Source organism: Oncorhynchus gorbuscha, linkage group LG17 (genome assembly GCF_021184085.1).
Source record: "Oncorhynchus gorbuscha isolate QuinsamMale2020 ecotype Even-year linkage group LG17, OgorEven_v1.0, whole genome shotgun sequence".
NCBI lineage: Eukaryota > Metazoa > Chordata > Actinopteri > Salmoniformes > Salmonidae > Oncorhynchus > Oncorhynchus gorbuscha.
In genome coordinates, this window is record NC_060189.1 from 39,616,214 (window position 1) to 39,631,241 (window position 15,028).

The 15,028-nt window shown below is 40.2% G+C and overlaps 1 protein-coding gene across 3 annotated transcripts in view; it reads left to right on the forward strand.

Annotated features, from left to right (window-relative positions):
• txndc16 (thioredoxin domain containing 16) overlaps positions 1–13,414 on the forward strand; it is a 69,761-nt gene extending 56,347 nt beyond the window's left edge. For all 3 annotated transcript variants that reach the window (XM_046308688.1, XM_046308690.1, XM_046308689.1), the window contains 3 exons: positions 952–1,127; positions 1,536–1,726; positions 12,864–13,414. In XM_046308688.1, coding sequence (XP_046164644.1) covers positions 952–1,127; positions 1,536–1,726; positions 12,864–13,123 — 627 coding nt within the window. In that variant the 3' untranslated portion in view covers positions 13,124–13,414. The remainder of the gene's footprint in view (positions 1–951; positions 1,128–1,535; positions 1,727–12,863) is intronic.
• The last annotated feature ends 1,614 nt before the right edge of the window (positions 13,415–15,028 follow it).

A 15,028-nucleotide genomic window follows, 5' to 3' on the forward strand; every position in this document is an offset into this window, starting at 1 on the left:
AGTCATTAAAAAATAATTTCAACCTCTATCATTTTCCATATAACTTATGTGATTTAAGCCAAAATTTAGGCCTAAACAAAAGAGCTGAATACTTGTGCAACGACTATATGTGTGTGTGTGTACAGTTGAAGTCAGAAGTTTACATACACTTAGGTTGGTGTCATTAAAACTCATTTTCCACCACTCCACAAATTTCTTGTTAATTAACAAATGATAGTTTTGGCAAGTCGGTTAGGTCATCTACTTTGTGCATGACACAAGCCATTTTTCCAACAATTGTTTACAGACAGATGATTTCACTTAATTACAATTCCAGTGGGTCAGGAGTTTACATACACTTAGTTGACTGTGCCTTTAAACAGCTTGGAAAATTTCAGAAAATGTCATGGCTTTAGAAGCTTCTGATTGACACCATTTGAGTCAATTGGAGGTGTACCTGTGGATGTATTTCAAGGCCTCCCTTCAAACTCAGTGCCTCTGCTTGACATCATGGGAAAATAAAAAGTAATCAGCCAAGACCTCAGAAACAAAATTGTAGACCTCCACAAGTCTGGTTCATCCTTGGGAGCAATTTTCAAACGCTTCAAGGTACCACGTTCATCTGCACAAACAATAGTACGCAAGTATAAACACCATGGGACCACGCAGCCGTCATACCGCTCAGGAAGGACCTAAAACGTAATATTTACTAGGATTAAATGTCAGGAATGGTGAAAAACTTGAGTTTAAATGTATTTGGCTAAGGTGTATGTAAACTTCCGACATCAACTATATGTGTGTGATATAGTTTTATTAATATTTAAAAATGTTCGTGTAGATTGTGGACAAAACAATGACACACATTTTAATCCCACTTTGTAACAAAATAAAATCCAAGGAGGATGAATACTTTTGCAACACACTGTATTTATCATTGATCACCTTTTTTTGCCCTCTCTGTACCCCTTCCAGCCAGAATTGACAGTGGAGAACCTGCCCCTGTATCTGGAGGTTAAAAAAAAACTTCTGCTGCTCTTTGTGGGAGAAGAGGAGAGTGGGAGGAAAGGGAACAAGAGAGTATTGGATGATATGAGGAGTCTGCTGAACACAGGACTGATCAACCCCTACCTGCCCTGCTGGATCCACCTGTATGTACCAGAGTATTACGTGTCCCACGTCAATGAAGGGTTGCAGTAGGTTTCAGAGTGTCGGGAACACACAGTTCAGGGCAAAGCAGCCATAGGCCAATTTATGTAACAGAAAGGTTTAATGCATTAGCATTAAATGTTCATCATTTTCTTTATCTTGTCGTCCACTTGGGAGGAACATTTCAATATACTGTTTCAAGGCAAAGTATGATTCCGAATTGAGGTTTTATAACTCCATTGTCTTTTCAACTGTTATTTTCTGCCAATGACCCACTATTTTTAACACGGAATGTGTTTATTTTTGTCTTTTGAATTGAATCTCAGCTCATTGACTGAGTCATGGTTGGATGGAAAAACCAGTGAATGCAGGGTGTATTTTTGTGTTGAGGGGTATCTTGTGTGTTCCAGGGGTCGTACCCCTGCAGGTAAGGCTGTCCTGGAGGCATACCTGGGTTTCCTGCCCCTGCTTCCTGCCCTGGTGGTCTCCCAGCCGGCCACAGGAGGAGAGGTCTTCCACTACCCCACTGGCAGACCCTTCATGGTACAGGCCATTCTGCAGTGGCTGCAGAGAGTGGAGGATGGTGAAGAACCACCTGCAGGTATTGGGGAGGGGGGGTTGTTAATTTACATTTAAGTCATTTAGCAGACGCTCTTATCCAGAGCGACTTACAAATTGGTGCATTCACCTTATGACATCCAACACTGGACCAATGTACTTTTAGTTGGTCCAGTGTTTCCTTGATTTACACATTGATTTACACAGTGACCAAAATGACCACTGTTAGAAATAATTTTATCAGCAAAGAACAAAAGAACAATTAAAGAAAAATATATTTAAACTTGTACTTTGCTTCCACATATGGAAGTGCACTCTATGATGATTGACGAATGCTGCATTTGCACCTGCAGTTTCTGGCCTTTAAGGGGGGCACAGCCCTGCTGCCATGGCTGCAAGTTGAAGGCTCTGACTACCATCTTCTATTTGCACATTCCCAACATCAGTTATTTCATTCACCACTGCCCATAAGTATTACTTGTGTATAGAAGTGATGTGCTACATATCAAATATAGGCATATCTGGTTGTGTTGAGATGAGATTGTACTTTGTCTTCATGCACAGAAGTGTGCATTGCATCACATGCTCCAGATCACACACATAATCTATGTAATCATGTGAACACAGCCTATTAATCAACATAATCACACACATTTCCCATTCTCTACTGTATGGGTCAGTGAATAATGGAGTAGTCCGATCTTATGGTCTTTTTCCTGATTGTGTCATTCAAGCCATTCTGTGTACGTACTCGATGTGCTTTTTTTGTCAATTGAGTCTGCCAAGAGTCTGTAATCTCAGGTGGCGGTGTCCTGTCTGAGTATAGTACCACACAGCTCCATCTGTCACCACCATTCATGAGATCACCTCTATTTATTCATTCATTCAAACCTCTTTCTCCAGTGCCTTTTTGAGCTAATCCAATCACTTTTGTTTTGTGGGTGGATTACTATTGTATATGTGTATGACAGACTGATGCCTTGCTGGTTTCTACCCAAAATGCAAACTCATCGACAAACCTCCAAAGACTAGGCGTCAGGTTTTTCTTTCAGTTATTCCACTTCTAGTGACAGAGGGAGCTGAAATGATGGAAGTACAGTAGAGGAAGGAGAGTGTTTTCCTGAGACGCTTCCAATCCACTTCCTCTGTCTCTGGAGGGAACTGTATCTCTTAATTGTGTCTGATGGTTGCCAGTTATAGTCCTGTCATCATACAGCACTCACCATAGATTGGGGTTCTTTTCAGGCTAATGCCCCCTCTTTCTGGTTTGTGTTCATTAGGCATCCAATGGAAGAAAACAGACTGAAACAGGGATGGCCTACCTAGAGTTGTCCAATAAACGCTTGTTTTTTGTTTACTGTTGCAAAATGTTAATGTTTTGCATTGCGTACACTAATGAACACCTGCGCTTTGTCTGTCTGGAGAAGCACATCATTCGTCAACTTGAAGTGTTCGACGTTTAGACCGTGTTGATGTTTTTTATTTTCTGGAGCTGACTCGAGTTTTTATTCATCTATCATAATCAGAAACCCTATAAACATCAATTACAGTGGTTCAGTAATACGGTTGTTAAACTTTGACGGAAAGGTACATTTACTGTTCGGACATCTTATGATACTCGTGTTTCTATACCAAGCTTACTGCATCTTACATTTTGATTTGGGTTTTGATCCATATTAACATTTTGTTCAGTTACGAAATGTGGAAATATCGTTTAGAGAAAATCTATACACCGAAGTTCTGTACACCGTTGTAGATAGCGCTGCAATGTCTAGAGCTGACACTACTCCCAATTCCACAGACTGTGAACCAGTCTGCTCTATACAATACATTTATGTCTGGACGTTTGGTAACATTTCACCCTCCCGAACAAATCCCGAGGTCTTTCCCACCAAACTGCTTGCATTTACCAGAGGGATCCAAACCCATTGAGTATGGCAGATGACTCCTTTCAAGCTCGACCAGGTGATAATGCACACAACCTGTGCATGTATCTTGGCTTCTCCTCATTTATGTGTATTTCAAACAGACCCATTGTCTCAGTCTGAGTATATGACATTTACAGTTGCTTTCAAAGGCAAGCCCAATCCCACTAAAGCCTGAATTGACAGTAGAGTGGGCCATTGGCTCACATTTCTCTCCTCTCTATGCATTGATGGCTAATGCCATATCATATGGAAATGTCTTGTTTTATTTCAACCCCTTCTAGACACACTCACATTTGAGAGTTTAGAGCACAGGGTCAGTCATGGTAAGGAGACCATGGAGCAGTTTAGGTTAAATGCCTTGCTCAAGGGAACAACAGTAGGAGATGGCCTTCAGGATTTGATACCAGCTACCCCTACCTACCAGTAGATTTTTTTCAGTACCTCTTGTTGCTGGCACACCTATTTAACCTCTAGGATCTACACCCATTGGCAGGTTGACAAAGTGGCTTGTATCAATTCCGACTGTAAATTTGACCTTTCAGTCGAACAGGCAATAATGCACAAAACCTGCATCATTACTCTGTGTAATTCAAGCATTGACTCATTGTCTAAGTACATGACATTTTACAGTTACTTACAAAGATGAGCTCAATCCCACCAAAGCCTGATTTGACAGTAGTGTGTTGGCTCATGTAATCTCTTGCTACGCATTAACTGCTAATGCATTCAACTCTCCACACGATGATCATTGTCCATTTTAACACAGAGCTGAAAATTTGACTCTGCTTCATCCCAACTCTTTGAAAAACACACACACACAGCGAGAAGAGTTTTGAGCCCAGGGTCAGCCATAGTAAAGCCTGGAGCAGGGCACAAATGCAGGAGATGGCATCTAGGATTTGATACCAGCAACCAACACATTTTTCAGACAGACCTGTGATTTGAAACGGGAACCCTCTGGCATGCCTCTCACGTCTAGGATCTGCACCCATTGGCAAGGTGACAAAATGACTCCTTTCATGGTCGACCAGGTGATAATGTACACAACCTGACTTTGTGTAATTCAAGCATTGTATTGTTGTAAATGTCATGTGCTCAGACGGTTACTGTCAAAGACCAGCCCACTAATCCCACTAAAGCCTGAAATGACAGTAGAGTGGATTTTTGGCTCATGTTTACCCCTCTCTACACATTGACGGCTTATGCATTCCACTCACCACACAATGAAGATGATTACTTTATTGTCCATTTCCTTGAGACAGCCACAAGGTCTCTTAGTCACGCTCTGTAAGCATGGAAATGGAAGATGGAAATGGCCCCATATTAAGTAACTGCTGTAAAAGCATAAGTTGTATATAATGCAATATTCCTGTCTGGAGAGACAAACCTACTGTCTGGTTCAAAATGATTGGCACCCTTGATAAAGATGAGCAAAAATACAAAAATAAATAACACTGAACTATATTGTATGCAACAACAAAAGTGAATATTTTATACTAATGCAAATTGCTTAGATTTTGGTTTAACAAATAATAAAACAAATCTCAAAGATAGGCACCACAATTATTGGCTCACCTGTTTTCAATACTCCAACACCCTCCCTTTGGAAGTATAACGACACTGAGCTTTTTTTCTAAAATGTTTGAAATTTGAGAATGTTTGAGGGACCTTAGACCATTCCTCCTTACAGAATCTTTCCTGGTCATTGATATCCTTTGTCTGCACTTCTGAACTGCTCTCTTCAATTCAAACCACAGGTTGTCAATGTGGTTCAAGTCCGGAGACTGAGGTGACCATTGCAAAATGTTGATTTTTGTGGTCAGGTAAGCATTTGATGTGCTTGGGGTTATTGTTAGACCGTTGCGCCACTCGGGAGCCTTAAGGCACTGCATTTCAGTGCAAGAGGCGTCACTACTGTCCCTGGTTCAAATCCAGGCTGTGATTGGGAGTCCCATAGGGCGGCTCACAATTGACCCAGCGTCGTCCGGGGTAGGCCGTCATTGTAAATAAGAATTTGTTCGTAACTGACTTGCCCTGTCAAGTAAAGTTTTTTTAAAATTTTTAAATAGAAGGTTTTTGGCTAAAATGTCCTGGTACTTGGTAATGTTCATGATGCCGTTGATCTTAACAAGGGCCTCAAGACCAGTGGAGGCAAAATAGTCCCATAACATCAAAGATCCATCACCAAATTTTACAGTAAATATGAGGTATTGTTTTGATATGCTGATATGGTCAGATGACATGAAAATCGAGCTCTTAGGCCACACAGTTGTTGGTTTCATTTGAAATAATGTACATTCAGAACTATTTTCAAATACATACCAAGTATTATTTTAAAAAATCTCTTTCAAATACTTCCAACGATACTGTATGTATTTGAAGTAATTGTAAATACATGGCATTTTATTTTCAAATGCATTTCAATATTCAACTGCTTATATGTTTTTTCATATAAAGGTTATCTTTGAGGTGCCTGGTAGTATTTGAACCCAGGTCTGTTATCTGAGCTGACACTGTTCCCTGGGCCCCAAAGACGTTGTCGATTTAAGGCAGCCCCCCGCACCTCTGATTCATGCGGAAGACACATTTCAGTTGATGGCATTCAGTTGTACAACTGACTGACTAGGTATCCCCCGTTCCCTTATCCGCAAGGGGGGGTTATAGATTATTGAAAACGGGTGCCAATATATTTTCTAGATTAAAAAAATACATTTTGTTGAACAAAATCTCTGAGCAATTTAATTAGTATAAAATATAATGTTCCCATGTTTTTGACCATACAATCAATATAACTCAGTATTTGTATTATTTATTTTGAACAGTATTTTTTGCTCCTCTTTATCAAGGGTGCCAATAATTTGGGATCTGACTGTATATATAGATCATGAGTATTATCTGTGAAGGGTCAAGCCCTTACTTTTAGTGCTACAAAAGTGTACAGGCTATCACATAAGTGTCTTTGGGTGTATATAGCACTTTTCTAGAACACAATGTGGTGGTGTTATTATTAACATGAATTGTACCCTTCTCTCTTAAAGGTATAGGTCACTCAAAGACAATTTTAGTATTTGTTGTTAATACAACCCTAAAAAAGTGTGCATGTCAGTAGTCAAGTTTTAAAGATGGAGAACTTTCAGTACAGAGCAAAAACTGTGATGCAATTTGCATGTTAAGTGAACTATCCCTTTAACTGTGCACTACAGATCTGGTGTTTGATCCTGCTGGTCATTTTAGACTTTTTCTTCTGCTGTATCTATTTTGGAGCGCCAGTGGAAAATCTAATTCTAAATTGAAGTTCCACATGTTGTCATGGAATTATTCCTTATGTTCAGCAACCTATCCGTGACCTTGCACTAAAATCCAGCTGCATATTTGGTATTTTATTAGGATGCCCATCAGCTGTCACAAAAGCACCAGCTGCTCTTCCTGGGGTCCACACAAAACCTGAGACATGACATAATACAGAACAACTCAGAAGGACAGAACTACATTAAACAATGTTTTGTCAAAGGCACACAAGTAGCCTACATATCAATACATACACACAAACTATCTAGACCAAATAGGGGAGAGGTGTTGTGCCGTGAGGTTTTGCTTCGTTTTTAAAAAACCAGGTTTGCTGTTTATTTGAGCAATATGAGATGTAACGGAGTTCCATGGCTCTATGTAATACTGTATGCTTTCTTGAATTTGTTCTGGATTTGGGGACTGTGAAAAGACCCCTGGTGTGTGTGTGTGTGTGTGTGTGTGTGTGTGTGTGTGTGTGTGTGTGTGTGTGTGTGTGTGTGTGTGTGTGTGTGTGTGTGTGTGTGTGTGTGTGTGTGTGTGTAAGTTGACTATGCAAACAATTTTGGATTTTCAACACAATGTTTCTTTATAAAGAATTAGTGACGCAGTCACTCTCTCCTCCACTCTTAGCCAAGGGGGACTGGCATGCATAGTATTTATATCAGCCCTCTGATTACAATGAAGAGCAAGACGGCTCTGTTCTGGGCCAGCTGCAGCTTAAATAGGTCTTTCCTTGGAGTACTCGACTACATGACTAGACAATAATCAAGATTAGACAAAACTAGAGCCTGCAGAACTTGGTTATTGTAGTGTGGTGTCAAAAAAACATATCTTTATCACAGACAGACCTCTCCCCATCTCTGCAACCACTGAATCTATATGTTTTGATCATGACATTTTTTTTATTACTTGGCGATACCTTAGATTTTAGTCTCCTCAACTTGTCACAACAGCCACACCATTCATTACCAGATTCAGTTGAGGTCTAGAACTTAGAATGATTTGTACCAAATACAATGCTCTTAGTTTTAGAGGTGTTCAGGACTAGTTTATTACTGGCCACCCATTCCACAATGGACTGAAACTATTTGTTAAAGGTTTGTGACATCATTAGCTGTGGTTGCTGATGCGTATATGGTTGACTCATCAGCATACAAGGACACACATTTTTTGTTTAATGCAAGTGGCAGGTCATTGGTAAAAATAGAAAAGAGTAGAGGGCCTAGAGAGCTGCCCTGCGGTACACCACACTTTACAGGTTTGACATTAGAGAAGCTTCCATTAACAAAAACCCTTTGAGTTCTATTAGATAGCGCTGCCATATCATGGATTCAGAGGTTGAAAAGCCATAACACAAGTTCTTTTCAACAAATTACTTCAAAAGCTGTACTGAAATCTAACAGTACAGCTCCCACAAATCTTCTTATCAATTTCTTTCAACCAATCATCAGCCATCTGTACAGTACATGTTGGGTGCCCTTCTCTATAAGCATGCTGAAAGTCTTAAAATTTGTCAAACACAATTTATTTCCAACAGTTTGCTAAGAGCTGGCAGCAGGCTTATAGGTCTGCTGATAGAGCCAGTAAAGGCCGCTTTACCACCCTTGGGTAGCAGAATTACTTTGGCTTCCCTCCAGGCCTGAGGACAAAGACTTTCTTCTAGGCTCAGATTAAAGATATGACATAAAGGACTGGCAATAGTCAGCTACCATCCTCAGTTGCTTTCCATCTAAGTTGTCAATGCCAGCAGGTTTGTCATTGTTGATTGATAAATCATTTTTCCACCTCTCCCACTAACTTTACAAAATTCAAACTTGTAATGCATTTCCTGCCTAAGTTTGCCCACGAAGTAATCATTCAAATAATTGGCAACATCAAATGGTTGTGTGATGAATAAGCCATCTGATTTGATGAAAGATGGAGTTGAATTTGTCTTTCTGCCCATAATTCAATTTAAACTACTCAAGTTGTTTTCCATAATTCTTTATATCATTGATCTTGGCTTCATAACACAGTTTATTCTTGTTTTTGTTGAGTTTAGTCACATAATCTCTCAATTTGCAGTAGGTAAGCCAGTCAGATGTACATCCAGACTTATTAGCCACTCCTTTTGCCCCATCTCTTTGAACCATACAGTTTTTCAATTCCTCATCAATCCATGGAGCCTTAACAGTTCTAACAGGCGGATTCTTAACAGGTGCATTTTTATCAATATTTGAAGAAGCAATTTCATAAATTCATCAAGTGCAGCGTAGGCATGCTCCTTGTTAATCACATCAGACCAATACATATTTTTAACATCATCCATATAAGTCACAGCTAAATATTTTATTTGAGCTCTTATTACACTATTGAATGATGAGATTGCCAAAAGGCCAGACTATTTGGCATGACAATTCCATAAGTAGTTCACAGGAGGGCAGAAACCGACTGGTACATAGGCTAGAACCGTTCCCCTTCTCACAGGTGTTCCTTCTCCATCTATTTAGTGAAAAAAGGTACTTAAGTATTCTACATACAGTACCAGTCAAGTTTGGACACACCTACTCATTCAAGTTTTTTTTATTTTCACTGTTTTCTACATTGTAAATAATAGTGAAGATATCAAAACTATGAGAACACATGGAATCATGTAGTAACCAAAAAAGTGGATCCACCCCTTTTTTTCTATTTTAGTCTACAATGACATACCCAAATCTAACAGGCCGTGAAACTAGGATATGCATATTCTTGGTACCATTTGAAAGGAAACACTTTGAAGTTTGTGGAAATGTGAATGGAATGTTGGAGAATATAACACAATAGATATGGTGAAAGATAATACAAAGAGAGAAAAAAGTTTTGTTTTTGTACCATTTTTGAAATGCAAGAGAAAGGCCATAATGTATTATTCCAGCCCAGCAGCAAATTACATTTTGCCCACTAGATGGCAGCAGTGCATGTGCAAAGTTTTAGACTGATGAAACATTGCATTTATGTTCAAAACATTGTATCAAGACTGCCCAAATGTGCCTAATTTGTTTAACTTTTCATGTTCAAAACTGCACACTCTCAAACAATAGCATGGTATTATTTCACTTGAAAAAAATCAAAATATATTTTAGATTCTTCAAAGTAGCCACCCCTTGCCTTTGACGGCTTTGCACACTCTTGGCATTCTCTCAACCAGCTTCATGAGGAATGTTTTTCCAACAGTCTTAAAGGAGTTCCCACATATGCTGAGCACGTGTTGGCTGATTTTCCTTCACTCTGCAGACCAACTTATCCCAAACCATCTCAATTGGGTTTAGGTCGGGTGATTGTGGAGGCCAGATAATTTGATGCAGCACTCCCTCACGCTTCTCCTTGGTCAAAAATCACTTACACAGCCTGGAGGTGTGTTTGGTCATTGTCCTGTTGAAAAATAAATTATAGTTCCATTGAGCACAAACCAGATGGGATGGCGTAGCGCTGCAGAATGCTGTGGTGGCCATGCTGGTTAAGTGTGCCTTGAATTCAAAAGAAATCACTGACCATGTCACCAGCAAAGCATCCCCACATCATCACACCTACTCCTCCATGCTTCACATTGGGAACCATACATGCAGAGATCATTCATTCACCTACTCTATGTCTCAAAGACACAGCGGTTGGAACCAAAAGTCCCCAAAATCTCAGATTTCCACCAGTCTATCCATTGCTCGTGTCTCTTGGCCAAGCAAGTCTCTTCTTATTGTTGGTGTCCTTTCTTTGCAGCAATTTGACGAAGAAGGCCTGATTCACACAGTCTCCTCTGAACAGCTGATGTTGATGTGTCTGTTACTTGAGCTCCGTGATGCATTTATTTGGGCTGCAATCCTCTGCAGCAGAGGATCTGGGTCTTCATTTCCTGTGGTGGTCCTCGTGATAGCCAGTTTCATCATAGTGCTTGATGGTTTTTGCGACTTGAAGAAACGTTGAAAGTTTGAAATGTTCTGGATTGGCTGACCTTCATGTCTTAAAGTAATGATGGACTGTCATTTCTCTTTGCTTATTTGAGCTGTTCTTGCCATAATATGGACTTGTTTTTTTAACCAAATTGGGCTATATTCTGTATACCACCCTACCTTGTCACAACACAACTGATTGGCTCAAACGCATTAAGAATGACAGAAATTCCACAAATTAACTTTTAAGAAGACACATATGTTAATTTAAATGCATTCCAGGTGAGTATCTCATGAAGGTGGTTGAGAGAATGCCAAAAATGTGCAATGCTGTCAAGGAAAAGGGTGGATACTTTGAAGTCTAAAATAAATGTATAAAACACTTTTTGGGTTACTACATGATTCCATGTGTTATTTGATAGTTGATGTCTTCACTGTTATTCTACAATGTAGAAAGTAGTAAAAATAAAGAGAAACCCTGGAATGAGTAGGTATGTCAACTTTTGATTGGTACTGTATGTGTGAACAAACATTCACTCTCCCCAAATAGGGGCCTTCATCTGTATATTCTTATACACAGATAATGGGGTTCATCATACTTTTCACCCATACTTGTGTCCTAAATAGTAGGCCGTTTGACTGTGGAAAAGTAGTATGCGACATTTCGAAAATATATGTGAGGAAACAATACAATCGTGCATGATGCATTCTCAGTATGTGAAAATAGAATAGTATGTGCATTTTCAAAAATGGAGTATGGTTTAAATGCCAGGATGTTAAACTAATTTCAGCTCTTCATCAAATAGTAGAATTCGATGCACACTTTTCCACTGCATTGGAAGAGGTGGGCTGTGAATGATGGGCCATAGTTATTTTCAAGTAGCCAAACAAAACTAGGCTACTTAATTGGGAAGATATCGAATAGCGACACCAGAGGACATTTCTCCAAAAAGTATGATCTTTGTCCCTATATGCAGTTCCAAACCGTATTCCTGCTTTTTTATGGCGGTTTTGGAGCAGTGGCTTCTTCCTTGCTGAGCGACCTTTCAGGTTATGTCGATTTAAGACTCATTTTACTGTGGATATAGATACTTTTGTACCTTTTTTCTTCCACCATGTTCACAAGGTCCTTTGCAGTTGATTTGCACTTTTCGCACCAAAGTACATTCATCTCTTGGAGACCGAACATGTCTCCTTCCTGAGCGGTATGACAACTGCGTGGTCCCATGGTGTTTATACTTGCGTACTGTTGTTTTTATAGATGAACGTGGTACCTTCAGGCCTTTGGAAATTGCTCCCAATGATGAACCATATTTGTGGAGGTCTACCCATTTTTATATGAAGTCTTGGCTGATTTATTTGGATTTTCCCATGATGTCAAGCAAAGAGGCACTGAGTTTGAAGATAGGCCTTGAAATACATCCACAGGTACACCTCCAATTGACTCAAATGGTGTCAATCAGAAGCTTCTAAAGCCATGACATTTTCTGGAATTTTCCAAGCTGTTTAAAGGCACAGTCAACTTAGTGTATGTAAACTTCTGACCCACTGGAATTGTGATAGTGAAATAATCTGTAAACTATTGTTGGAAAAATTACTTGTCATGCACTAAGATGTCCTAACAAACTTGCCAAAACTATTGTTTAACAAGAAATTTGTGAAGTGGTAGAAAACGAGTTTTAATAACTCCAACCTAAGTGTATGTAAACTTCTGACTTCAACTGTATGTAGGTAGGTAGAAATGGAACCAAATTATATGTTTGTATTCAGTCCTTTTTTTAATAGGATATATGGGCTACTGTATAGGTGGAATGTGATAGTCTGCCTATACCAGCCTGAATAAGTTTGTTATATTATAAGGTTACTGTATGCTCTGTCAAAAAACAACCCCTAGCACGTCTTTTAATGGGTTAGTTTTACCGTTTTACAGATTTGTCTTGTTTTTCTTGAGCTTTTTCTTGTTTCTGTTTCTTCAGGTTTTTCTGTTATTCTACTATTTGAGTATGGTGCTTTCTAAACAGGTTCTGCTTCTGTTCTTCTCTCTCTCTCCCCCACCCAGGTGTTATTGTGGATGAGAAATGGATGCCCTCCATGCCCTTCTACGACTTCCTGTCCGTCATGGACCAGGAAGTACCGGGCTATGCCTCCCAGAGGAGCGCTAAGACAAAAACAAACTGGATTGAGAGAGCAGAGGGAGAGAAAGAGAAGAGCAGCAGTGGTGGTGGTGGTGAAAGACAAGCCCGAACTGGAGCACACAACCCCCAAGGGTCACCCACCACCAAGCCTCCACAGACATCTCACCACCACTCTGAGCTATGAGGGGGGATAGAGCAGCAGCCCTGACCTCTGAAAGCTGGAGGAAACCAATGACTGCTTTGATCAAAATCACCTCTAACAGATAAGCTACACTGAAGCTATTAGATAGTGATGGCTTTATGGGCTGTGAGATCCACTGAGCCTCCTACTATGTGGTTTAGCTGTTTTACAGTGCATTGGGAAAGTGTTCACATCCCTTGTCTTTTTCCACATTTTGTTATATTACAGCCTTATTCCTCATCAATCTACACACAATACCCCATAATGACAAAGCAAAAACAGGTTTTTAGACATTATAGCCACACACAAAATACATTAGCATAAATATTTAGACCCTTTACTCAGTACTTTGTTGAAGCACCTTTTGCAGCGATTACAGCCTCCAGTCTTCTTGGGTACAGTATGACACTACAAGCTTGGCACACCTGCATTTTGGGGAGTTTCTCCCATTTTTCTCTGCAGATCCTGTCAAGCTCTTTAAGGTTGGAAGGGGAGTGTCGCTGCACAGCTATTTTCAGGTCTCCAGAGATGTTCAAGTCTGGGCTGTGGCTGGGCCACTCAAGGACATTCAAAGACTTGTCCTGAAGCCACTCCTGCAATGTCTTGGCTGTGTACTTAGGGTCATTGTTCTGTTAGAAGGTGAAACTTTACCCCATTGCAGGAGTGGCTTCAGGACAAGTCTTTGAATGTCCTTGAGTGGCCCAGCCACAGCTGAGCGCTCTGGAGCAGGTTTTCATGTGACTTTTACTGAGGAGTAGCTTTCATCTGGCCACTCTATCATAAAGGCTTGATTGGTAGAGTGCTGCAGATATGGATAATTGAAATACATTCCAGGTGACTACCCCGTGAAGCTGTTTGAGAGAATGCCAAGCGTGCAAAGCTGTCATCAAGGCAAAGGGTGGCTACTTTGAAGAATCTCAAATATATTTTGATTTGTTTAACACTTTGGTGTTACTTATACATAATTCCATATGTATTATTTCATAGTGTAGAAAATAGTTAAAAAAAAAAAAAAAAACCTGGAATGAGGTGCCCACACTTTTGACTGGTATTATGTATGTGCAAAAAAGAAATGTCCTCTTACTGTCAACTGCGTTTATTTTCAGCCAACTTAACATGTGTAAATATTTGTATGACCATAACAAGATTCAACAACTGAGACAAACTGAACAAGTTCCACAGACATGTGACCAACAGAAATGGAAATATTTGTCCCTGAACAAAAAAAGGGGGGGGGGGTCAAAATCAAAAGTAACAGGCAGTATCTGTTGTGGCCACCAGCTGCATTAAGTACAGCAGTACATCTCATCCTCATGGACTGCACCAGATTTGCCAGTTCTTGCTGTGAGATGTTACCCCACTCTTCCACCAAAGCACCTGCAAGTTTCCAGATATTTCTGGGGGGGAATGGCCCTCACCCTCCGACCAAACAGGTCCTAGACGTACTCAATGGGATTGAGATCCAGGCTCTTCGCTGGCCATGGCAGAACACTGACATTCCTGTATTGCAGGAAATCATGCACAGAATGAGCTGTGTGGCATTGTCATGCTGGAGGGTCATGTCAGGATGAGCCTGCAGGAAGGGTACCACATGAGAGAGGAGGATGTCTCCCCTGTAAACGCACAGCGTTGAGATTGCCTGCAATGACAACTAGCTCAGTCCGATGATGCTGTGACACACCGACTCAGACCATGAAAGACCATCCACCTCCAAATCGATCCCGCTCCAGAGTACACGCCTCGGTGTAACGCTCATTCCTTCGACGATAAATACGAATCTGACCATCACATCATTTACAATGAAGATCTGTGAAGTTATTTGGATTTTTATCTTTGAAAGAAAGAGTCCTGAAAAAGGGCTATTTCTTTTTTTGCTGAGTTTGTATATTCACAGAATGTATATATATT